The sequence below is a fragment of the Sminthopsis crassicaudata genome, chromosome 5 (assembly GCF_048593235.1).
Source record: "Sminthopsis crassicaudata isolate SCR6 chromosome 5, ASM4859323v1, whole genome shotgun sequence".
Taxonomy (NCBI): Eukaryota; Metazoa; Chordata; class Mammalia; order Dasyuromorphia; family Dasyuridae; genus Sminthopsis; species Sminthopsis crassicaudata.
The window spans coordinates 101,277,073-101,304,171 of record NC_133621.1 but is presented as its reverse complement, the minus strand read 5'-3'; the positions used below and the strand labels follow the sequence as shown (position 1 = coordinate 101,304,171).

Below are 27,099 nucleotides of genomic sequence, written 5' to 3'. Positions count from 1 at the left end.
GGTAACAACTATATTTTCCCAACAGTAACATCACTAAAGACAGTATTTTAATTCAGATATAACATCAGTCTGAATTTGATTGACATTTTTGATGTTCTTTTTTCAAATGGATATGCTATCCTTAGGTTGACAAAGTAACCAGTTGCCAAGTCTTCTGAGGAAATCAGGTATAGCTGAGTTAAATAGCATCACTTTCTAAGCATGGGAGATAAAATGGGAGTGACAAATGGCTTTCCCTGGGACCCTGAGTCCCTAAAGTGAGTGGGTGATGAGGAATAAATCATCCGAATGGAATATTCCACTTGTTGAAAAATATCCAAAACTCTGAGGATGTTCTACTGATGTTATTCCAAACTCCCCCTTCTGCTTCTGCTATGGAAGTAAAGCATCTAGTGCTTTACTGAAGTCAATGACCAGGGAAAACCAGAGGAAGATAGCTGCCTGGAGAGTTTTGAGAGGTTCCTAGGAGAATTAAGATTAAGGGTAGTACCTTCCTAGGAGGAATGCTTTCTGCAGTGGATCCCAGGGTTCAGAAGACAGAGTGTAATAAAAGAAAAAAAATGGAAGAATTTGCAGTGTTAAGTAGCCATAAAAATACCATCATTAAGTCTGTATCTTCATGTCTATCCTACTTGGGGTTTTGGTGCAATTATTTTTGGCCCACTCAATTGACTTGTATGTCTTAACATTATATAAGACATGGTTTCAATCAATTAAATAAAGAATTTAGTCAATCACACTCATGCTTATTTTACATACTGCCATACAGCTGCTTTAACTAGATTTTTAAAAATCTGTTTGACTGAAAAGGGGAAAACCCAGTCATCTGGGTGTTTGTGTCTGAGACCAAACATTCAGATATTTGAAAACATCTGGGTAATTTCCTAAATTTTCTAGTTTACTCCAGATGTTTACTGTAGTCTAGATGCAGCTTATTTTACATATTTTATATATATTATAAACACACACATATATGTATGTATACATGTGTATATGTGTCTGTCTGTATGTGTATATATGTCTCTCCATATATGTATATATATATATATACACACACATATATTTATATATATACATATATGTGTGTACATATATATATATATATATATATATATATATATATATATATATATATATATATATATATATATATATATATATATATATATATATATATTATTGACAGTTTAGCATTATGGTGACACAGGCCTGAAGCTTGTGTACAGAGAGCCAAGACATTCAGTTAAAAAACTCCTGTGGAGCCAGACCTTTTTCTAGTGAACCCTTCTTTAGCTCCATGCAAAATAGAAGGCAGTAGCAGAGCCTCCTGTACATCTTGGTGAGAGAGAAAGGCACTGCTAAATCTTTCCTGACAATTACCACCTGAGTGACCCATGAGTGGTCATTTCATTTCTGTTTTTGAAGAAACAGGATGAAGGATTTTCAGTCTGTTTATTGTTTCTTTGCCCTTTGCTCTCAGGACAACAACTGCCCAATATAGAATGCTTAATTTAAGGTAAATGGATTGTTCCCTCTAGCCTGGGAGCCCGGGGACTAATATCCAAAGTGACAATAAGAAACTCTAGGCCAGTCTCTTTAAGCTCTTTTCTCTGATCTCTCATCACTCTCATCATTCTACACCTGTCTCTTTCTCCGTCTCCCATCTCTCGATCTGTCTCCACTTCCTCAGTCCCCTGAGAGAAGCCATGAGCTCATCGCTTTCCAATGAAAAGCCAGATCTGGCCTCCTGCTTGGCTGGCTTACCTGTCAGAACTATGCTATTTATGATTCTTCCACCAGCTGAACTCTGCTAAGAGAAGGCATGGATTATGGGTATGTGCCCAATGCAGAATGCAGAGGTGGTCAGTGCTAAGGAAGGGGTTTTGCCTTTTCACAAGGTCATGGAGATGAGAAGAATGGTAGAGGTTGTTCCATTAAAAAAATGGGAATTTCAACCTGAGCCTTGTCTACTCATTCTTTCCTAGGCAGCCCACTTCAAATGGATGAGCCACTTATTCTGCTTTCCTCAAGAGCAAAATAGGAAAGAAAACTGCTGAAATCATGAAAGTAGAGTGGTATTCAGTAAAAATTGAATAAGAAGAATGCTTTAGTCTATTACTGTTCTTCTGCTCAGGTTATATTTAAAGACCTCTTGTAAAAATGGGTTTAAAAGGTACAGATGTGAAACTTGGTTTTGGCCCTTTCTCCCCAAAGAAAAAGGGAGGAAGCACAAGCAATCTTTAGCAAAGAAATTTATTTAATGTTAAACCTGAGAAACTTGAGTTTAAAAAGTGACTCACTCTAAGCATTGGTTGGAAAATGACAGAAAAAAATTAAAGACAATTTAAATTATTTGATGTTTAAAATAACATATAGAGAAAGGAATGAGGAAAGAGAGGAGTGAAGAGTATTGTTATACTACTAATAATCTCTGATCCAGTTAGCTACCATACCTTTTGAATCATTACTAGAAAGTGAGATTCAGTGAGGCAATACCAACTATACTTATCAACAATGATTTTTTACTTTTTGGAGTTTTGAACCATAATAAGAAATAGGAGAGAAGGAAAGAATGAAAGATTTAATGTAATTCAGCATCTATTTATTAGGCACCTACTATATGCAAAACTACACAATAGTTGGTGATATCTTCAGGGAATTTCTCAGTCTGGGTTCCTAGAGAGAATCTCTCTGGGATAAATCTCTCTCAATTGAGGGTCCTCAAGACTGGAAGTCAAGTCAGATGAGTAGCTAAACTGAAAGGAAAGGAAAGGAAAGGAAAGTTTGCCCTCAAAAGCTTAAATTCCTTGGATACAGATTTTGACTCATAGCTTTTAGGAGACTGCTTAGAGTTATGTGACCATCAGCAGCATTCTAGGACATGTGAATGGAGGAGTGGAATATAGTCTATTCCTTTAAGGAAGCTGCTCTGGAAACATCCACAATCAAACACTGGGTGCAACATTTGTGGAATTATATGCTTCAAAAGTGGGGGAGGACTTTGAAACATGATGGAGGTAGCTGAATTTTGTGTATTTAGTCCATAGTAGAATAGGAAGAAGAGTAATTCATTCAAGTTTTGTGTATTTTGTCTCAAGCAAAATGGGGGTGAATTTTTTTCAGTTGTACATTCCAATAATAAAGTTGTTTTTCCTCTACAATCTGCATCAAGAGAGGGTGTTTCCTCATTAAGAACTCACAAGTTCTCCCCATATCAGCAAAAAAAAAAAAAAAAAAAAAAAAAAATGTGCAAGGCTGTGTGCTAGCCACTGTCTGGATACCAAGATGGAAATAAAATAAACCCGGCTATAAAGAAGTTTACATTCTAGTAGAGCCCATTCATAGGGTAATTGGGATATCACTGTTTTCTGCAAGAAAAAAAAATAAAGCAACATCAAGAAATTATGTTTTAGGAGACCTACAGAAAAAAGTCATTTGTGTGCTTGTTCCGTCGTTTCTAACTCTTCATGATTCCATTGGGAGATTTCTTGCCAAGATGCTGGATGATTTGCCATTTCCTTTTCCAGTTTATTTTTCAGATGAGGAAACTGAGGCAAACAAGGTTGAGATGATATGACTAATAGTGTCTGAGGTCAAATTTGAACTTGTCTTCCTGACATCTCTATCCATTCATTATCCATCTACATGCCCAACAAAAGTAATACTTTATTTTAATAAAAAAAAAAAGCCAGTCATTAAGTCTGGATAACTACTTTTTAAAAAAAAAAACAATAGCAGAAGCAGTAAGGTTCAGTTGCTAGCTATGAGAGCTTCTGACTAGGAAGTAAACCATAAATATGTAGCACAAGATTAAATTAAGATTATTAGTTGATAACCTTTGATGATGTTGAGTTGGGAACCACCATGCCATGTTATTTCTTTTTGTCTTCCTACAGATTTCAGGACTATCACTATCTCTTGTAGAGATAAGTCAAATAATTAATTTTAATAAAGTATTTTTAATAGAAAAGAAGTAATTGTCCTGGATCATATATTTAATGATAATATCTATTTAAATGAAAAGGATACACTTTAACAACATACTTCTTTGCAGAAAATTCATTACCAGAAGGAGAAATAATATAGAAGGCACAGAAATATATTCTTGGATGTAAGAAAGGAAGCAGGAAATACTATTGTAAACATATCATTACATAATAGAACAATATCAAGTAGACTAGAAAAATATTGATTTTCCATCTGGGAAATATGATAAATTGGAGAGACCTAGATAAGGAAGGAGGTAAGGAGGGAATAAGCACTTATTAAGTACCTACTTTATGCCAGACCCTATGCTAAGGATTTTATACAAATCATATCTCATTGATCCTTACAATATTCCTACCAGGCAGGTTTTTTTTTTTAATTAATCCCCATTTTACAGATGAAGAAATTGAGGCAAATAGATGTCCAGGGTCATAGCTTGTGTCTATGGTCAGATTTGAACTTTAGTATTGAGGAATTTCTTACCTCTGAGGTCCAAAGATCCTACTGGAGAGGGCTTTGCCCATTTGAGTGGAGGTCAATAAAATCAAATAGAAGGTTAACAATTTTATTAGCATCAGTTGATTGGCAGCTGAGATTTTATATATACATATATATATATATATATATATATATACACACCCCTACCACATACACATGCATCACATACATATATAAAATATATGTATATAAAACATATATATATATATATACATATGCATATATATACATATATACTTGCACATATCCTTATCCTACCCTATATACATATACATATATTATACACACACATACATATAACTAGTATTACATAGTCTTAGGATGACATTACTGGCTGCTAAAGGAGTTGAGACTTTTCAGCCACTTTCCACTATTTGGGAGGTTGAGTAGTAAGGACAGGATATCAGGTAATTTTGAGGAAAATGTCTCAACCCTGGAGGTTAAATATGTAAACTTTGGGGTCTCAGAAATTGCCAAAGATTAGATTCATTTCAGGTAGGGGAATATTTTTCTGGTAGTCAGTCCCATCAGAACATCGTGGTGGAGCAGGAAGTCTCTAATATCCTGCTGTTAATATACTAATAGGATATTAATATGCTATATAATATGAATCTATTTGTAATATAAAATATAATGTTAGTATGCTGGTGTTAATATACTGATATAATATTAAATTGCTATGTAATAGGCATATATGTATAATATATAATATAATATGTTCATATACTGATAACAGCATATTCTGGTAGAGGCCGGAGGGATCTAAAATAGTGAAGCCAATTTCAAGATCTGAATAAAATACAGCCTGAGGTATGTCTCTATAGATCCCATGGTTCTATTTCTTTAACCTGTAAAGGTCACTTTTTGGGGGTAGGATGGAATGAAGATATTTCTCCCCAAACTCCCACACAAGTTTTATCCATTTTCTTCTCACAAATTAGGAAAATACATAGATTTCTTAGACCCCAGAATCACTTGTGAATAGGCTCCTAAAAACTTGGATCCTAAAGTCATCCTCAGGAGAACAGAGGACCTTCCCTGGTAAGCTTTGTTCAACTTTTCACTTACTCTTCTTCATCATTTTTTCATTATTACACTAAAAAGATTAAATCAGATTGGCTTTTGCAGTTGGATTTATGAATTGTCTTACTTTGCTTCATTGATCGTCTTGTCCACTTCTCCAAAAGATCTGCCCACTAACTAGCCCAAAATTATCTTAAGAAAGGGCAAGGCCTTTTCAAGTTCAGATTGAAAAAAACATAAGTCCCCAATAACATCTTACTGTCTATAAGAAAACTTTCCTTAATTCTGGTGCCTTCTGTTGATTATTTCAAATTTATCCTGACTGTAATTTGTTTGTACATAATTGTTTGCATGTTTCTCTTGTTAGAAAGGAACTCCTTGAGAGCAGAGACTGTCAGACCTTTCTTTCCATCACTAGTTCACAGTGCCTGGCAGATAGTAGGTGATTAATAAGTTCATTCATAAATATGTTTAGAAGGATTATATATGTTTAACCTATATTGAATCGCATGCTGTCTTGGGGAGAGGGAAGTTGAAGGAATGACAGAGAAAAAATCTGGAACACAAAATCTTACAGAAATAAATGTTGAAAACTTTTTGCATGTATTTAGAAAAATAAAATATTATTGAGGGAAAAAAAGTTCATTCATAGGAAAAAAGAAAGTGAATAATAGTCACAGTGATACATGATACTTAGATCTTTTGCTGTTCTGGCAAAGAAGAGAAGTTCAAAGAGAAAGGGAGTGGATGCTTAAATTGGGGCAGGATTTGTGCTTGGGGAAATAAAGGATATAGAAAGAAGCTTAGAAATAAGGTAAATTTTGTCAACCTCATAATTTTGCTAGTAGATTGTTTTTGTTTATATTTTACTGGGTAGAAAAAAGAGATGCTTTATCTGGAGATGCTTTTGTTATGCTAATGTAACAGCAGGGGGTTGGACAGTTCCTGGGGGTGGGGTAGGAGAATCTTCCTTTATTACTTTTCCCCCTAGCTTATTCATTCCCATCCCGATGGAAACACAGAATGCTCCCTACTTCCTCTCAGATCCAGTCTCCTTAATAAATTACTTAGACCTCATACTGTAATCAAAAAACAAAACTGCTTAATTAGTACAAGCCTGGTAACATCAGCAAGTAGCAGTCTCTTAGTAGCAGAAACTGCAGCAAATTTCAATAGCCATCTTTCTTTCTCCCTTTCTCCCTCTTTCCCTCCCTCCCTCCCCCCTCAAAAAAAAACTTATTAATTTTCAAAATAGGTGCAGATAGTTTTCAACATTAACCCTTGCAAAACTTGTATTCCAAATTTTTTTTCTCTCTCCCTTCTCCCCAGCTCCTTCCCTAGACTGCAAGTAATCCAATATATATTAAACATGTGCAATTCTTCTATACATATTTCCACTATTATCAAGTTGTACAAGAAAAATCAGGTAAAAATGAGAAAGAAGGCAAAAAACAAGCAAACAACAACAACAAGGATCAAAATACTATGTCGGGATCCACATTTAATAACCTCAGACCTTTCTGGATGCAGATGGCTCTCTTCATCACAAATATATTGGAATTGGCCTGAATTGCTCCACTGTTAAAAAAATAAAATAAAAAGAGCCACATCCATCACAGTTGTATTATTTTGTTGTTGCTATATACAATATTCTCTTGGTTATACCCACTTCATTTAGCATCAGTTCATGCAAGTCTCTCCAGGCCTTTCTGCAACAATCCTGCTGATTGTTCTTATAGAACAATAACATTCATATACCATAATTTATTCAGCCATTCTCCAACTGATGGACATTCACTCAGTTTCTATTTTCTTGCCACTACAAAAAGGGCTGCTACAAACATTTTTTTCACATGTGGATCCCTTTCCTTCCTTTAAGATCTCTTTGGGACATAAGCCCAGTAGAAACACTGCTGAATATGCACCGAGTATGCACAGTTTGATAGCCATTGGGCATAGTTTTAAAGTGCTCTCTAGAATGGTTGGATCCATTCACAACTCCACCACTTTTCCCACATCCCTTGCAACATTCATCATTATCTTTTCCTGTCATCTTAGTCAGTCTGAGAGATGTGTAGTGATACCTTAGAGTTGTCTTAATTTGCATTTTTCTCATTTAGAACTTTTTTTCATATGACTAGAAATGGTCTTAATTTCTTCATCTGAAAATTTCCTGTTCATATCCTTTGATCATTTATCAATTGGAGAATGGCTTGCAATAGCCATGTTTCAAAGGAAAGCATTACTTTCTATTTGTCCCTGTGACTTCTAAGCTGCAGAGAAAGAAAACAAGAAATTCACTTACTTGATACAAATCTACCATATTCTGACACTGTAGGGACATAGTGAGAGAGATGATCACAGTCATTGTCAAAAGATGCTAGGGAAGCAGATGTGTGTGTATGTTTATGCATGTTTATGGTCATAATTACTTGAAGTATGGGTAAGTACCAGGCTGGGCACTGGTCTTCTCTTGGCTCAGGTAGCTACAGGAATATTGACCTGCATGTGTTTGCTCTGATCCTGTTGACCTTGATTGCTGTGCTTGACAGAAAAGGCATCAGTGATATAGCTACATTGGTCACTTTCACAGGACATGACTGGGAGAAGGGACTACACATGGACCTGTCTATTTGTCTACCTCTTTTCCTCCTATTCTTGTTTCCTGTCACTCATTTGGATCCTAGAGTTCTAGATTTCTGCCTCCCCTTTTGGCACCTTGACCTGGTCATTTGATCTAGAACATAAATGTGTTCCACTAGATAGAAACTGCTTGGACACATTACCCTGTGATTTAGATCCAGTTCTTTAATACATGCAAGCAGTGTGTTCTACAAATCTTTAAAAAAAATTAAATGGCTGATTACCCATGAAGAGATTAGTTCCCAGAGTTTTCATTAATTGAGGTATCAACTGCAATCTGAGCCATAATCTATCCAAATATGGGAGTTTATTTTGCCCTAAAAAGATAATAGTCTGGCTAGTAGAAGTTACTTGAATTGCAAGAATAGTATCTAGCAAGAACTTAGGAACTATACCTTGAAGAATCAATTCTATTTTCTTTCAATCAAATTGAGAGAAAGGAATATTTTTTCAACCAGCGTTTCATATATGTTCACAGTGACTTCAATGAATACTGTGACTTAGTGATTGAAAAATGTCTCAAGAATTATTAATATTGAAGAAAATTTTAATTGTTATCTATAAATAAAGGAAGAGTTTACGACCAACAAGGATCATGAATAGTAAAATGCATGATTTTGATTATATTAAATGAAGAAGTTTTTGCACAAACAAAACCAGTGCAGCCATGTTTGGAAGGAGAGCAGGAAACTGGGCGTGAGGGGGTGAATATATATATATATGTATGTATATATATATATGAATTGATGCAAAGTGAATCAAGTAGAACTAGAACATTGTACACAGAAATGGTAATATTGTAATGATATAAGGGAAAGACTTAGCTACATATTCTGATCAATACATTGATGTAAGATAATTCTAAAGGATTCATGATGCAAAATGAGAGAACTGAGGAACTCAGTGCAGAATGAAGTATATTTTTTCACTTTCTTTACTCATTTTTTGGCAACATGACCAATATGGAAATATGTTTTGCATGGTTTCACATGTATAATTGATATGTTACTTGCCTTCTCAAAGTATGGGGAGAGACTGGTGTGAGAGAGAGAATTTGAGACTCAAAATTTTTAAAAATGTTAAAAATTAAAAAACAATAATTTTTTTCAAAAAGCAACAAATTAGACAACAAAGAAAAAATTATCAGTATTACAAATTTTTACATATTGCATCTGAAATTAAAAAGAGATTCCAAACCCCCTCACAAACCCTTCAAACCTTTTTAGTTCAAGTATTCCTGTTTGAAACATTCCTGATTATTGCCTTTTCCTATTTTCTATAGGAATATGGAAGGGGAAGAAGGGAACAAACATTTATATAGTCACCTACTATGAGCTTAGACACTGTGCTAAGTGCTTTTATAAATATTATTCAATTTGAGATAATCATTGAATAGGAACTGGACTTATGATTTTATTGGTATAGGAAACTACCAGATGAAGAAATTCCCTCTACATATGCAGGCCAGCACCTTCTCTGCCATTTATGGTCTTGCAGAGTTGGCTATGATTGCAAGGTCAAGTGACCTACTGGGGTCACACAGTATGTGTCAGAGGCATATTAGTGCCAGAACCCAGAACTTCTTGGCATTGAGTCTAGCTCTCTATTCATTACACCGTGTTGCCTGTTGTTTATTTGACTCTAAAATTCACAATCATGTTATTTAAGAGATCAGAAATAGAAAAAAATGGATGTCAATTTAAAAAAAAAGAGATCCAACCATTTTCCTATCATGGGGCATAGTCATTTTTTTTTAATAGAAAGCAATATTGGCTTAAAAATAGAAATAGAAAATGTTCTCACTTTTAAAATTAAGAATAGAAAACATAAAACTCTATTTGATAAGTATTAGAAATACTAAAGTAAAATTCTAGCTTTTAACTAGGCAAGAGGAAAAACCAAGAGGGTAGTGAAATGAGAGGAAAGAATTAGAGACAAATAGTATCAGAGAAAATATAGAAGGAAAGTCAATTAAGAAACATTTATTAAGTTCCCCCTATGTACCAGTCTCTGTGCTAAAAACTTATGATCAAATGGGGAAGACATCCTGCAAATATCTATACAAAGAAGATATATTTGAAGTCAATAGGAGGAAAGCACTGGAATTAAAAAAAGGTGGTAGAATTTTTTTGCTGAGATTTGAAGGGACTTGAAGGAAGCCAGAAAAGCTAGGAGGAAGTGATGAAGAAGGAGAACTTTCTAGATATGGGGACAGGCAGAGAAAACGTCCAGAGTTGAGAGAAAGTATGTCTTGTGAGAGGATCAGCAAAAAAGGCTAGATTGAAGAATATATTGAGGGTAGAGTGGAAAATTTAAGAAGATTGGAAAGGTGGGTGGTGAGCTAGCTTATGAATTGTTTGAACACTAAGTGTTTGATCCTGAAGGTAATATGAAGTTATTGGCTATTGAATGGATGGGGAATGGAATAGTCAGACTTTTATCTTAGTAAAGTATCTTTGGCAGCTGAATGGATGGACTTGAGTAGGGAGAGATCTCTGGCAAGTTGACCCACCAGAAGGCTATTGCAACAGTCTAGGCCTGGACGGGGTGGCTGGATAGGGCAATAACCAAGAAAAATTTGTATATAAGAGATGTTGCCAAGGTGAAATCCATAGGCTTTGGCAATAGATGGATATAAAAGGCAAGAGTGAGAAGTTGAAGATGAGATTATAAGTCTAGAGGACCTGGAAGTTGGTAGTGCTCTTGATAGTATAACAGAGAAGTTTGGAAGGAGGGAAGGTTTAGGGGGAAAGATAATGAGTTTCATTTTGGACCTATTAAGTTTAAGATGTATGTATGGCATACAGTTTCAGATGTTTAATATGCAGTTGAAGATGTGAAAGTGAAAATCTGCAGATTAGAGAATTATTAGCATAGAGATAATAAGCAAATCCAGTAGAGCTGATGAAATCACCAAGGGAAATAGCATGTACAGAGAACAGTTACTATTGTCAGGGAATTTTCCTCATTGTTGAATCAAGAATCTAAAATCTGTCTTCTTTTAATTCTACCCATTGGTCCCAGTCATTCCATGTAGAGCCAAAATTCTTTTTTCATGAGTGCTTAAAATATTTGAAGACAGTTCTCACTATTCCTAAGCCTTTTCTTTTTTAGGCCAAATATCCCCAGATTCTTTGACTAATCTTGGTATGGCATAATTACCCTGGTCATCCTCTTCTGGAGGCACTTTGGCTTGTCAGCATCCTTCCTAAACATTTAAAAGTTATAAGCACAGAAGCAGCAGAATATGTGATGAGCATTCTGTGCCATAAACTGATTTAGCTTATCTATTCCATCCCTGGCAGTCCATCATTCCTGAAATGCTCTCCCTCCTCATCTCCACCTACTGATTTCAGATCCCAATGACTAGCTCATCTTTGACAGCAACCTTTTCTCAACCTCTTTTAATTATAGTGTCTTCCTTCTGTTAATTATTTCCTATTTATCCTAAATATAATTTTTGTTTTGTACATATTTGTTTTCCATTTGTCTCTTCCATTAGATTGTGGACTCATTGAGGGCAGGGACTGCCTTCTGTCTCTTTTTGTCACCTTAGCATTTAGCACAGTCCCTCACACATAGTAGGTACTCAGTGGATGCATGTATATTTTCTGTTCAATATGATATTCTTCCACATTTTTGAGGATTGAATTCTAGTAATTCCCTCAAAAAGAAAAATATACAAGTATTTGTGTTTCACTCAAAATGTTTTTTATCCATAGCTTTTCTTTTACTGTAAAGTTCTTCCTTTATGGAGGTTTTCTTCAGTTTTTCTGAGTATGTCAAGTAGAAAGGCTTTTCTTGATATAAAATAGTTTTTTAAGGCTTATTCATTTTCCTTTTTACATGGAGTGTATGCTGAGGGCTCATGGATAGAGAGTAGAAATAGCACTAAGTAAAGTATTAGAGATTAGGGGCTAAAATGGCAGTAGGGAACAGGAGGTAATAAATATTTCAAATCCCAAATCCTGAATCCATAAATTTGGAAGGTTTCTTGTACATAGCAAGCTTTTAGTGCAAAAAAGAAAAAAAAGGAAAAATGTCAAAGCTACTTTATATGATGCATACAAAACAATATTAAAAAATTAGGCTTAAAGCATAAAAATGTAAAGTGCGAGCCCTTTGAAAGCATTAAAAATAAAAACACATATATCACTTTTCCATAATGCCATACAAGAGTATTTTTATTGGTTAGGATTATAGAGCCAAGCATTCAACATCTCATTGGGTTTATATTATCCATTCCTCCCAGTTCCCTTCCCCACCATATTCAAGTTCCTAGGAACAAGGGACTGGTGAAGGGGCAAAAAAGGAAGGTTGGAGTTTATGTGAGTTAAAGAGAGAGAAGAACATCCAACCCAGTTCATTGCCTAAGTTCAATTGGTGCAAACAAATTTGACTTTAATAGACTTAACCCTAGAAAAAATTGGTTTTTAGTGCCTTCTTTGTTCATCATCCTTCTATTTTAGTACCAGAAGTTAACAGTGTGCTGATTTAAGGCTTTTTTCCATGCAGTTTTCCCTTTAAAAGTATTGAAACTGTCTTAAAAGATTTAATTGTCTTGGGGCAGTTAAATGGCACAGTAGTGAGCACTGGCCATGGTGTCAGGAGGATCTGCCTCCAAATATTTAATACTTAATAGCTGTGTGTGACCCTGGGCAAGCAATTTAACCCCAATTACCTAAGCAAAAAACACAAAAACACAAAACCAACAAAATAAAGGTTTATTGGTTTATTAACATAGCTTTCTATGTACAAAATTGGCACATCAGGGACTAGAGTTCATTTGTCATGTTCTTGACCATAGACTATCATGGACAATATTAAGGCAGTAAAATTGAAATCAACTTAAACCTGTATCCTTGTTTTCTATATTATGAATGTCCTTCCCTGGCTATGGCTAAGGAAAACTTCTTCTTCTTCTTCTTCTTTTTTTTTGATTGATATATAGAAAATTAGTACTTTTTTCCATTCCTGTCTCCAGTGTGAAGCAGCCTTGCTTGAGCCAGTTCTGGCCTGCTATAAGAAGGAACTAGCACTACTAAACCATCAGCATTCTTGATGTTGCTATCTAGGACTAATTACCATATTTCAAACATCCCCACTGGAACTTATTCATCCTTATCTCCAGGGCAGGAATTAGGAATTTTTATACCTGTGCCAAATACCAAAAAAAAATTCACCAAGTACAAAACGCTCTTGGGGCCGTGTCTGAGGCCATGGAGAATGTTCCGCTATGGAGAGAAAATGGGTCACCATTGTGTAGGAGCTACCATACCATTCTACCTAATTATCGTGCTTGGTTTCCCACAGGGTCTCTAAATTGAAATTTTCCATCTGTTATCGGCTTTGTTAATTTGAGACGTATGAGATGAAACTTCAGAGTCCTTACCTGAAGCTTTGAAGCACTTAGTCAGCAAGGAAAAGACATTTCTTGGGCACAATATGGTATACTGGAAAGAGTACCAGACTTGGAATGGGGACATTTGAGTTTGAATTTTGTCTGTTAACTTACTAACTCTATAACCCTGGACAAATCATTTAACTTTAAAAACTCTCAGTTTCCTCATGTGTAGAAGGAGGCTTGCCTTATGTGGCTGACAAGGTTGTGAAGAAGATCACCCGAAGACTACATTGAGTGAAAGAGAAGCCTTATCTTTCTTAAATGCTCTGAGGCATTTGACAATGTTAATTCTGTTGATCTCCTTCTGCATAATATCTTTTTCCTGGACTTCCATGGCATTGTTCTGTTATAGTTCATTTCTTATGTGTCTAACTCATGCCTCAAGTCTTTTAAGATCATCACCCATAGCTGGACTTTTATGTGTGACTATAACCCAGGACTCCATTCTGGGACCTCTCTTCTTTCCTTTAACTCTTTCATTTGGAGATATCATGAGATCCCATATATGGACTAACTTTCAAATCTACATGTCTAATCCATATGTTTTCCCTCAGTATCATCCCACAATTCCACATGGAAGTTCTACGAGTATCTCAACATATCCAAAAAGAACTCATCTTTCCTCCTAAATTTCCTATCCTCCAAATTTACCTATATTTCTTAGGGGCACCCCCATCATCATCATTGATATATAGGCGATGCAAAACTCAAGATATAATATAAATGTCAATAATTATTTGTGCATATACCTAGCCCATTTAAATTTTATCTGTATAATTTAAATTTGTATGTAATTTAAATTACAACTGTATAGACAAAGACAAACCAATTTTGCTTTTATTTTTCTGCCCCATTCAAACAAATTGTGTGACTGACTCCAAATTTATGAAATAATTATAAAATCAGACCCTTTGGCAATGTAGATGCATATCCTACAGGACCATGTGGCAAGAGAAATCATAGCTGGTAAGAGTAACATTTGGGATTCAAAGCCAGATTTCCCAGTTTCATGTTCAATAACATTTCCAGTATACTAGGCTGTAGCCAAGAAAAGTCTATGGTCCTTTTGCCAAATTTCAACTTACAAGGCATCTACATGTGAATTTATTTGGGGTTGGGGAAAGTCAGTTTCAATCAAATGGCAAATTGTTTTGAAAATGATTTTTCAAAACAATCATCAATTTGAAAAATAACAGGCTGTGTGATGATATTCAATCCCCCCCTCCCCAAAACTAGATTGTGTACACATACAGAAAATTGCATGATGCCCATTTCAGCATTATTTCATTTGGACATGGCTCTTACCAACTTCTTACTCTGGGGAAACTTATTGCATTGCTGTAACTGGGCAACTCTTAGAAATCAACTTTGTAAACATCTGTGGAGTGGGCTCTCAGCAGGCTTGGGGATCTGGGAGTAGGGAGGGATCTTGGAGGTTACAAGGTTTATATTAAGTTCTATTGCTGCCTGAGTGGTAGGTAGCTTTGGTTAAATAATTCTGTAGCCTCACCATATTATTTATATTATTTTTATAGGACAGTGGCTAATGTTTATGGATTATCCTTGCTCCGGAATGAACATTCCTTCGGTAGCAGGGAAAAAAATCACAGGTTACAGAAACCAAGGTAGACATCACCCTGGCAAAGAATGAAAGAGGCTGGTTTAAGCCCTTCAGTACTGGTGTACCTCTGCATTATAAGTATACCATAGTATACTTGTTTATATGGATAGCAGTATGACATTGAAGAGAGCTGATCTCAGAGCCAAGAAAACTTGCTTCTGACATATAGTTCCTATATGACTCTGGGTAAATCATTTAGTTTCCTACTTTAGGTGACTGCCTTTAGAGACTCAGGTAAATTTGTGGAATACCAAAGTGCAGAACAAGGAAATGTAGTGCTCACAATAGGATAGTAAAGCCAGCCAGCCAGCCTTATGGAAGAGATGGGAAGATACTTAAAAAACAAAGAACAATCAGACGAAGGTATCAATTGGTCAGGTAAAGAGATACTCTTCTTCCTGACCTGTAAAATCTGATAGATTTTTATAATGGTTCTTATCTAGCCCTAATAGGATCAGAAGCCTGGGCCTGGCCTTGGTGCTGATTCATTCTAATGAGGGGAAAAAAAGCTCCTGAAGAATCCAGTGCTAGTTGTTATTAACATTCTCTATCAGTAAAGAGACTTTGAGTCATTGTTGCTTGCCTTACTCTGAAGGTATGACTCAGCTTCTCTCTTAGGGTTTTGTTTTGTTTTGTTTTTTAAGCTTCCCTGGGCTAATTTGTTTAGTAGTTTAGGGAGACTACTGTATTACTTACCAGAACTCTCTAAAACTATAAGTTACAAAAAAGGTACAGACATACACTGATGGAGCATTCCTTATCTAGAAGTTCCTTATATCAGTGAAATCACAGTCTGCGGTCCTAGTTTTATCATTCATATTCAATGAGTACTTGTTGACTACCTCTATGGTCAAGCCATTTTGTTAGATGCTATGGGTAATATGAAACTAAATAAAATGTAGTCTTTGTTTTCAAAATGTTCAGTCTAGTAAGGGATGCAGCAGATGGTACATGGATCAAAGAAAACACTTTCCTAATCAGCAGAATACTCCATATCCTTGCTGGAAGGATACCTCAATGCCAGAAAAGAATCAAAAGAAGTTGCTCTGTTTCTCTTAAGGCTAATTCTTCTGTATTATTGATTCCATTCCCTCTCAGCTCATTTGTGACCTTGCTCTGGCAATCTCTCTTATTAGTCTTCACCATTTCCCCCTCCTTAGACTCTCCATAGACCTCATCCCACCTACTTATAAATATTCTTAGGTCTCTGCAATCCCTTAATAAAACCTCTCAACACTTGTATCCCACATGGCTATATTTTATATATATATTTTCCCCTTTCTGCTCAACTTTAAAAAGTTGCCTTTACCTCATGGATAGATAATCAGGAGTTTTCTAGAGCCAGTTCATGAACCCATTGTTAAATTTTTATTGTGATCATTTTCACCTTGAAAGTCAGCCAAAACTATAAATCAGAACTTGATTTATAGCTTTGTTGACTGTCTAGATTTGAGAAAGTGATAAAGGAAATGTTTATAATGTAGAAGAAACTTAAATGTGTGTCATCTGTACATTTTTAAAAAGAGAGTTGTTAATTAAGCATTTACCAGGTAGCTCACATCTTTATAGAGTTTAGAGTTACAAAGTGATTTTCCTAATGTCTTCACTTCCTCCCTATTATATGCAAATTATTTTCTTCCCTCATTGAAGCTTCTCCCTCAAAGGTCATTATCTTTCTCTAGTTTTAGTTCTCTCTTCTTGATCTTTCTAAAGTATTTTTCATTGTTGATGACCATTGCCTCCTATTGGATACTCTTTTTCTCCCTTGGCTATAAAGATATCCACTCTTGTTTTTCCTCTTATTTCTCTTACTGCTCTCTCCACTTCTACTCTCCCTTACCATTCCCAAAACCATCCTTTGGATTATGTAGAGAATGACCTTACTTATCATTAGTTTAGTGAGAAAGTTAAACTAGTTATCATTCTAGTCATATCACAGTTCTACTAAAAAATCTTCAGCAGCAAACTACTCACTATTTTGACAGAAATTGTCCAAGGAGTCTTTGGTAAGTACTGCTGCCAATCATAACCATACAGAGATTTGGGGAAAATATATTTTATTATAGACTCAGAGCATAGACTCACTATACACAAAAATTAGTGAGCCCCTAGCAACAATTTTCAGCAATCTTATATGGATTTTAGTTAATAAGCAAGATGGGTATAATGGAATTTTACCAGTTACAATGGGAAGATCATGATTTACACATCAGAGAACAGATCTCAAAAGAGAAAATCTAATCTAGGTAAAATAATAAACTAGTCACTAAGCACCAGTGATATAGCAGAATTTATAAACTAATTTAATACTAAAGTTGAGATAGGAATTTGATTTTGTAGATTTTTAGCTAGTTACCTGTCCTGCTCATCTAAGTAAAGTCAGATATCTCCTTATCATACCTTCAAGTTAAGTTCAAACTTCTTTGCTTGGCATTCAAAACCCTGTGTAACCTGGTGTTACTCTTTCTTCTTCTTGTTTCATATTATTCCCTTTTATAAGCTCTACACTTTTGACAAACTGGTTTCCTCTTTGTCCACAACTATATGCTGTGTTTCCCTATTTCCATGTCTTTGTTTATACTGTTTCTTCTGCTTGGAATGTCCTTCAGTCCCTTATCATTCCAAGTAATTTTATTTTCAAAATAATTCAAATGCTACTACAAAGCCTTCGCTGATTCAGCCTCTATTATCAACAACTTTTCTCCTGGGCACAATAGCACTCATCTCACAAGTTTGTTGTGAGGGTCAAATGAAGCAATGTTTGTAAAGTACTTAGCACATGGTAAGCATTAACAAATGCTTGTTTTCTTTCCTTTTCCTTCCCTCCCTCCCCCCTCCCTCTCTTCCTCCCTCCCTCCCTCTTCCCTCTCTCCCTCTCTCCCTCCCTCCCTCCCTCCCTCCCTTTCTTCCTCCCTCCCTTTCCTTCCTTCCTTCCTTCCTTCCTTCCTTCCTTCCTTCCTTCCTTCCTTCCTTCCTTCCTTCCTTCCTTCCTTCCTTCCTTCCTTCCTTCCTTCCTTCCTTCCTTCCTTCCTTCCTTCCTTCCTTCCTTCCTTCCTTCCTTCCTTGTTACTATTCTTTGAAAGTAACCAGTATGGAAAGAATGTACTAAGAACAGAAGATGGGATCCCAAGATAAATTATGTGTTAAAAACTGTTATTAAAGATGACTAAATTATGTGAAACAAGGTTTTTGACTGATTTTTTCTGTGAATAAATTGAATAATTTTTGGTATCATAAAAACATTTTATTGACCATTCCTTGGTCTTCTCTTCTCTAGACTAAATTATTTCAATTCCATTAGGCCACCTTCAATTATATTTTAAAAATTCTTTTTGAATTATTTTCATGGTTCTCTTGTTGATCTTCTTTCAAATTTCCTCAGATCTTTTATAGAAATATAGTCAAGCTCAATAACTAACTAGGGAATTTATGACTCAGGTTGGTCGAATGATTGGTTATAGAGTTATTATGCTGATAATATCCAAAAATGGCTTCAGAAAAGAGGTGAATAGTGAATACTTTGGGAGTTACTTATATCATGGAACATTTGGAGAACTTCTCTCCCCATATCTTCATTTTTCTTCTGATTCAGAGAAGGCCATCAATTAAATTATAGAGTAAACTAGTTTGTCTTTGATGCCCTATGATGGTATAGTAGAAATATTAGTCAAGAAATCTGGTTTTAATTCTTACACTGTCCACATGCTAACTAGCTGTGTGAACTTTAAAAAGTTACTTTATATTTCTCTGTGGCTCAGTTTTCTCATATATAAATGAGGATATTAGACTAGATTATTTCTATGGGTCCTTCTTTCTTTAAGTATTTTGCTTTCCCTATATGCTTTCTATACCTGAAAAATAATCTAGTATCAATTCTGTATATATATATATATATATATATATATATATATATATATATATATATATATATGTATGTATGTATATATGTATATATAGACAAGGAAGTGGCAGCTTCCTGAAGGTAGTGTTTGTATCTAGTAACTAACACAATTCCTGGCATGGTAAACATTTAAATACATACATATATATATATATATATATATATATATATATATATATATATATATATATATATATATATATATATATATATATATATATATATATATATATATATATATATATATATGTATATGTATATATATATATATATATATATATATATGTATTAGGGAAGAGAAGAACGGGCATAGTTCTATTTCTCATGACTCCTTGTTCTTTTGCCACTTTAGACTTTTGATAGGAGAGATGGCTATAGCAAAGGGTTGTGAGTACTAAGAGACTAAAGGAAGGGAAGGGAAGAGCAGAGCTCATATGAAAAAATTAGAATGGAGAAAAAGAAAAAAAAGGAGAAAAGTAACAGTGGAAGATAAGGGTTGTGGTTGTTAGATAGAAAGGACACTGGATTTGGAGTCAGTGGCTTTGAATTCTGGCTCTGGTTCTGCTTGTATGACCTTGGCAAAATCACTTAACCTCACAGGGTCTTAGTTTCCTCAAGCATAAAGTGAGAAAGTTGAACTAAGTGACCTCTAATGACCCTACCAGCCCTAAATTTTGTGACTAAAAGAATTTTTGAAAGGCATTTCAAAGCCATTGACATTTCTTCAGAAAGCAGGAAGTAAGAGTTGGAATTAAATTCTTCCCAAAAAAACTAGAGGACTGCTTTCCTCATCTTAAACCCTGTCCCTTAGTCAATGTGATCAGTTTTTGAAATGTTATTGATTCTGAGTCTAAGCCTTCTCATACAGATTAGTTGTGGGACTGTTTAGTAACATGGCATAGTAGCCATGGCTATAAGGCCAACAAGATCTGGATTCATAGCCTGCTTCTGATACAGACTGGTTGTGAGACCATTGGGACATAACTTAATTTCTCAGTGCCTCAGCAAATTCTCTAAGGCATTAAGTTGTAGAAAAATGACTGATTTACATTGGTTCCTAACTCTATGACTTCTTAAAAAAATGAAATCTCAAGTTGAATTCCTACTTCTATTCTGCTTACTTAATTAAAAAAAAATTAGTCCAGGGCATGTTCCAGATAAGGACATAGGCTTGAAGGTTGGTCCAAAGGTAGTACTTGTTTTGTTCCCTTGGCACTGTTTCTTTGTGTTTCTTTGGGTTAAAAACTTGCATTCTGGGCACACGTTTGCTACCCAGATGGTGTCTGCACATATAAAAGCCCAGCACACTGACAGGACCTACAGCTACATGGATAAATATTTTGCTTTCTTTTCTGGGTAATATTTGAGTTTTTCTAATTTAATTGCTGTCAAAGGCAGAATGATTGCAATTCTAAGCCAAGTAAATAATGAGGACCCTCCGATGTTACTGTTATCACTGTTTCAGGAAATGCTTACTGGCTGCTTACCAGGAAAACATTTTGCTTGGTCCCATTCTTTAGTTGAGTCTCAGGTGGTCTTTTCTGATCTGTACTGAACTTTCCCTAGCCAAGTGAGCTGACTATAGCCAGCTCATAATTTGCACCAACTTGAAATGTTTCTCTTAGGGCTGATATTATTTCATTATCTATGAAACCTTTTAGCATAATGTAGTTTCCTTACATCGTATCTATTTTTACTGTTACCTTGTTGCAGACTATGATTACTGATAAGTTTTTTTAGATTTAGATGAGACATAACAAGTTCTTTTGGAAATCTTAATTTTTACTTTGTTTGCGTTTTTATCTTTTAAGTATGTATTTATATATGGCAAATCTTTGCATTTTACCTTTTAAAACTTTCTATCACCTTCCTCCTTTTCATAGGTGAGTTTACTCCATTCATATTCATGAATAATACAGTTAAGATTTTTTTTCCTTTCCTCAAATCCTATTATATATATATATATATATATATATATATATAAAGGAATCAGCAATTGACATCTGCAGTTTATACTACTTGGAACAACAATCCTATTTCAATCTCTTCTCTATCCCTGCTTTTTTTTTTTCCTAGTCTGCCCAGTTCCAAAACACTGGGGCTTCCTCTTTTTAACATTTTTATTGTAATCAACCATGTGTAGTGGTAATTTGCTTCAATTGAATTTCTCCAACTTTTCTCCACCACTCAGACACCTAACTTTCCCCTCACTTAGCACTAAGTACTCATGCTTATTTTATTATATTTCTTCAATTTCTCCTCATTTGACCCTGAAAGGGTAATCCAATCTTTCCATTTCTTTCTTTAGAGCAATTCTATTTTGAACACTCAGAAAACCCTTAAGTAAGATTAGAATCCAAAGGAACAATAGGCTTTGATTAAAGATATCTCATGTGCTCTTCACTTTTTAATTTTGTTTTGACTTTGCACCAGTGTTTCTTGTATTGAATTTTTTGTTTTATCTCCATTTCCTTCCTCTTTCTGTTAAGATTGTATAGGCTTCTAGTCTAAGACCTCAATTCTCCTTTTGAGCTTTAATTTAATTTCTTATGTCATCCTTCAATTGTTTTATTAGGCTTTCTGACCATTCTTGGGCTGCTTATAGCCATTTTGTTCTCTTTTCTGGTGTTCTAGTTGTACTTTTTACAGAATTATTCCATTCATCTAGAGATTTTTCCTGGTTTTCTCTTACTCCATATTAGTTCTTCATTGTATTGGGAACTATTCTTTATTCACTTTCTCAAACTGTTTTGATATTTTCCCATAATTTTCCCTGGAGGACTTTATTTATTCCCTTCTCTTCTAGTTGTTGTTGTTTTTTACTTTATTTAGTATATTCTTGGTTGTTTTGAGATTCTTCAGACTTGCTATGAAAGTATGATAATTTTTGTTTTTGTTTTGTTTTGTTTTTCCCCTTCTGTAGGACAATCATGTCCCCAGAAGATATTTCTATCTAGTTACCTGATTACCAATTAAGATAAATTACTCAAATATATTTATAACTAGATGAGTCAGATTTTACACTAACTGTGGTCTTTTAAACTACACAGGAAACATTTCAAGAACTTTGTCACTTAGTAATTGTGTGACTATGGGCAAGTCATTTCATTTCATTTCTGTGAGCCTCATCTGTAAAATGGAACCAGCAATATTGATCCTTCCTCACAATGTTGTTGAGGAAAAAACTCTTTGCAAACTGTAAAGTGATATACATAAGTGAACCTTTACGATTATAATTATTATTATTGAATAATATCAATTACCCAGTAGATAATATTTGGTCTTGACTGGCTTTTGGATGTTTTTCCAGTGATGATTTACAATGAGATATCAATTCTATGAGGCATTACCTAAATGAATGAAAGTCACCAGTTTCTAAATTCTACTCCATTGCAAGCAGAACAAGGGTTATCATGATTCAATCAGATGCCATGAGTGATAAATTGAAAATAAATGGCTGCAAAGTAGATTACTACCAGAACTAATTCAGGTCTAAAACTAAACATTGAAACTCCTTTTAAAAATATTCTCTTTCCAGTGTTCCAAATCACTACTGATCAGAGAAATGCAAATTAAGACAACTCTGAGATACCACTACACACCTGTCAGATTGGCTAAGATGACAGGAACAAACAATGATGAATGTTGGAGGGGATGTGGGAAAACTGGGACACTGATACATTGTTGGTGGAGTTGTGAAAGAATCCAGCCATTCTGGAGAGCAATTTGGAACTATGCCCAAAAAGTTATCAAACTATGCATACCCTTTGACCCAGCATTGCTGTTATTGGGCTTATATCCCAAAGAAATACTAACGAGCGGAAAGGGACCTATATGTGCCAAAATGTTTGTGGCAGCTCTTTTTGTAGTAGCTAGAAACTGGAAGATGAATGGATGTCCATTAATTGGAGAATGGTTGGGTAAATTATGGTATGTGAAGGTTATGGAATATTATTGCTTTGTAAGAAATGACCAGCAGGAGGAATACAGAGAGGCCTGGAGAGACTTAAATCAACTGTTGCTGAGTGAAATGAATAGAACCAGAAGATCTCTGTACACTTCAATGAGTATGAAGATGTATTCTGATGGAAGTGGATATCTTCAACATAATCCAACTCACTTCCAGTTGATCAATGATGGACAGAAATAACTACACCCAGAGAAGGAACACTGGGAAGCGAATGTAAACTGTTAGCACTATTGTCTATCTACCCAGGTTACTTATACCTTCGGAATCTAATACTTAATGTGCAACAAGAAAATGGTATTTACACACATATATTGTATCTAGGTTTTATTGTAACACATGTAAAATGTATGGGATTACCTGTCATCGGGAGGAGGGAGTTGAGGTAGGGGGGGATAATTTGGAAAAATGAATACAAGGGATAATATTATTTAAAAAAATTACTCATGCATATATACTGTGGAAAAAAATTCTAAATAAAATTTAAAAAAATATTCTCTTTCCTTCTTCAAGATATACTGTCATTGAATTTTTAACCTCCGCCCCCATAGATAAGCTATCAGTGGAAATACCTGAAAGAAATGGGACGAAGCAAGGATAAGAGTATTTTGTTTTTTAGTTCCCATTAGAATTTTGTCAAATATTTTTTTTGGAAGACATATGAAGGAAAACATGGAGTCGCATACTGAAATTCTTGTTATTGTTCTTTTAAAGTAAGACTTATAAAAGCATAATTAGTGAGTTAGATAATAAAGTCCAAATTCTATACTATTTTAGAAGTTTTTATTACTTGAGGGAATTATGCTGACTGATGGAGTCAGTGGAGGTCTAGCTGGGTCTGCTTTAATAAATGTCAAAGTGATTTATAATCAGCACATCATTTTATGTAAATAAGTATTTTCCAACTATTTAAAAACAATTGATTTTTTACTTTTTTTTTCAAGGTAATTAGGGTTAAGTGACTTGCTCAGGATCACACAACTAGTACCGGTTAAGTGTCTGAGGTTGGATTTGAAGTCGGGTCCTGACTTTAAGGCCACTGTACCATCTAGCTGCCTCAAAGCAACTGATTTTTTTTAAAAAAACAAACAGTACTTACCCCTCCCCCAATTATTTAAGCTATTTACTTATTAATGTGTGTATTATTTTCATAAATAGCACGAAACCAAACTCATTCCTTATGTTGAATTATTGGCATCTGGGTTAATGAGGTTGTATTCTGGTTATACTCTGAAATTTTCCATTTCTTGTTGTATTTGATCCTATAGAGATAAAGCTGCTGTCTTCTGTAGCTTGGTCAATCTTAATAGTTCCTATTTGGAAATGAGATCTTTGTCCTGTGGTAATAAAACTGATGATCACAGTCTTTCACTGTGGCTGCTGGGCTATTAACATTTGGGTTCTCACTTCTCTCTGCCAGGAGAAATTGAGCGATGCATCTATATCAAGTACCATTATTCCTCAGCAACTATCCCTAGGAACCTCACCTACAACATCACCAAGACCATCCGCCAGGATGAATGGCACGCCCTGCGTAAGTACCCCCTCTTTCCTTCATTAGTGCAGGGGTAATGAGGTGCCGCTGGCTGAGGTCTGTAATGGAGCTCTGGTACAGATGCTCAGCAGCAGCTAGATCTGAGTTGATGGTTCTGCTCCCTGGGATGAGTTTTCAGATTACCAGAAGCACCAGAATTTAAGAATGCTTTGAAGGACCAACTACATTTTTCTATTAGTTGATGTGCCTTGTCCTTCTAAGTGCTAAGGTCTTTGTCTACTTGGGTCAGGATGTCTTACAGATTTGAGGAGATTGCTTTTCAAAAGAAATGTACATTTTAGATAACTTATCCTGTTAACCAACTTTGTCTACCTGATTGAATCCTATCTATCTCTGTTACTTTAGCATTTCTCCAAGGAAGTTATTGTGGTAACACTTGGGTTTCCAAACTGATAAATATGAAAACTAAAATTGTTTGGAGGGGTCTTATGTACCTTGATAGCATCATCACAGTTGAAGGTCTAGTCCTCAATTTGCAGATCCAGAGATTGGATTTCAGCTGTTCACTTGGAGGAAGGTAATTAGGCTCTGGAGTATTGACTCACAATAATATTATTCAGATAAGAGTGGTTAGTGAGGCAAAAATATCCATTTATTCAGTCACCCTGAGATAAATGTTGTTTGTTGTTCAGTCATTTCAGTGGTTTCTGATTCTCCATGACCATGTTTTCTTGGCAAAGATATTGGAGCAGTGTGCCATTTCCTAATTCTGCTCATTTTACAAATGAGGAAACTGAGGCAAGCAGGATTGAATAATTTGCCCACAGTCTTATAGCTAGTGTCTGAGACTGGATTGAACTCAGGAAGACAAGCCTTCTTGTCTCTGGACCCAATACCGTATCCACTGTGCCAGCTGTACCCTTCGTGCTACTTCCTCTCAAAATACCCAAACCTCAAGTACTGTTCATGTTCCCTGGCCAAGCCACCCCCTTCTTGACACTGGAAAACCCCATAATCAGGATACTTAGTAACATAGAATTGAAGCAAAAGGAGAATTTGATACCCTTAAGAGTTATTTAATCAACCTGTGGTACTGCTATGGTGAGACTTTTATTCTTCTCTGTCCTGGTATTCCTGACATATTGAAACCAATTTTCCTCTCTAATGATGAAAGTACTTTCTCCCTAGTCAACTGCTGGACTCACAGTAATAAATTTTTACTTTTTCTCCACATCTCAGTTTTCTACTCACTATAAGTCTACACCCTCCCTTTTTCTACTTTTATTTGCATTTGTCTTTGAACAACCATTTTTTCCCCACAAACACTGAAATTTTCACGTTTACAATTCAGTTTGCATTTCAAATAATCAAAGGGCTCTGTAATATGTGATTGGCTCTTAAAAAAATGATTCTTTCCTGGCTTGATTCTCAGGGCTGTCAGTCAACGGGATTTTATTAAGTGCTTATTATGTGCCAAGTAATGTGCTAAGTGCTGGGGATACAAATGGATCTAAAAAGAGAGTCCTGCTTTTAGGAGCTTACATTTTAATGGGGAAGACTACACAGAAAAGGAACTGATAAGGATATCCATAAAGTGAACAGAGCATGGTAGAAAAAGTACAGCATTTGGCATGGAGAGAAATGAGACTCCGTTGGCCTGAATCCCTTCCTTAAATAGAGGTTCTGGGAGGAACCATTCAATTAGAGAGAAAGGTCAAAAGGATAGGGAGTAGTTCCAAAATGTGAATTCTAGGGCTAGAGGGAAGCTTCAAAATAAAAAGCTGGGGCATGATGAAGGAAATTCAGAGAGCAATTGGAGAGGAGGGAAAATCCTGGTTCTGATCTGTCTAATCACCTCTCTGTGGACTTTACTGCTTTCCTTTTCCCCAACTAAGCTATTTCTTAATTTTTGGTTTTTGGCCCTCTTTCCATGAACTGTACTTAAAGGGGAAAGTAGGAGCAGAACAACCCAAAAGTCGCTGTATTTGGCACCATAAGGCAAGACTAAATTAATTATCTATTGGTCTCAGAAAATCCTATAACTGGATCTTCCCTTGGTGGTTGCTGAATATCTAGTGATCTACATGACATTATATTTGATGGACTATTTATTCTAAGTCTTGTGGGACATATTCAAGGGGCAGTACAGTCTTTCCTATTGATAGAGAGGCTTTCCAGATATAACAGGCTTGTGACGACAATTACCTATCTTTTTTCTCAAATTGTACTTAATTCTTTGCTCAGTGTCCCCTCACCTCCCAAAATTCATATATTAAAATAGGATAATTAACTAAGAGAAAATATGGTAATATTAATAGCGCAGATATAGATGACATGAAGTTTAGCAGATACAACCTCTTCTTTAGGTTATGGCTCTTAGATTTCCCTATTGCTTCTGTTACATGGGAATGATTATGATGATAGCTAACATTTACATAAATAGATATATACCAGGCACTGTACTAAATGCTTTATAATTATTATTTCATTTGATCCTTATAACCACCCTGGGAGGTTAGTGCTGTTTTTATCCCTACTTTATAGATAAGGAAAATGAGAC

General features: G+C 35.3%; 1 protein-coding gene across 1 annotated transcript in view; it reads left to right on the top strand.

Moving 5' to 3' along the window:
* Positions 1-27,099, top strand: part of TMEM178B (transmembrane protein 178B) — a 422,390-nt gene that overhangs the window by 95,985 nt on the left and 299,306 nt on the right. Inside the window, exon 2 of the mRNA XM_074267725.1 lies at positions 24,465-24,578. Coding sequence (XP_074123826.1) covers positions 24,465-24,578 — 114 coding nt within the window. The remainder of the gene's footprint in view (positions 1-24,464; positions 24,579-27,099) is intronic.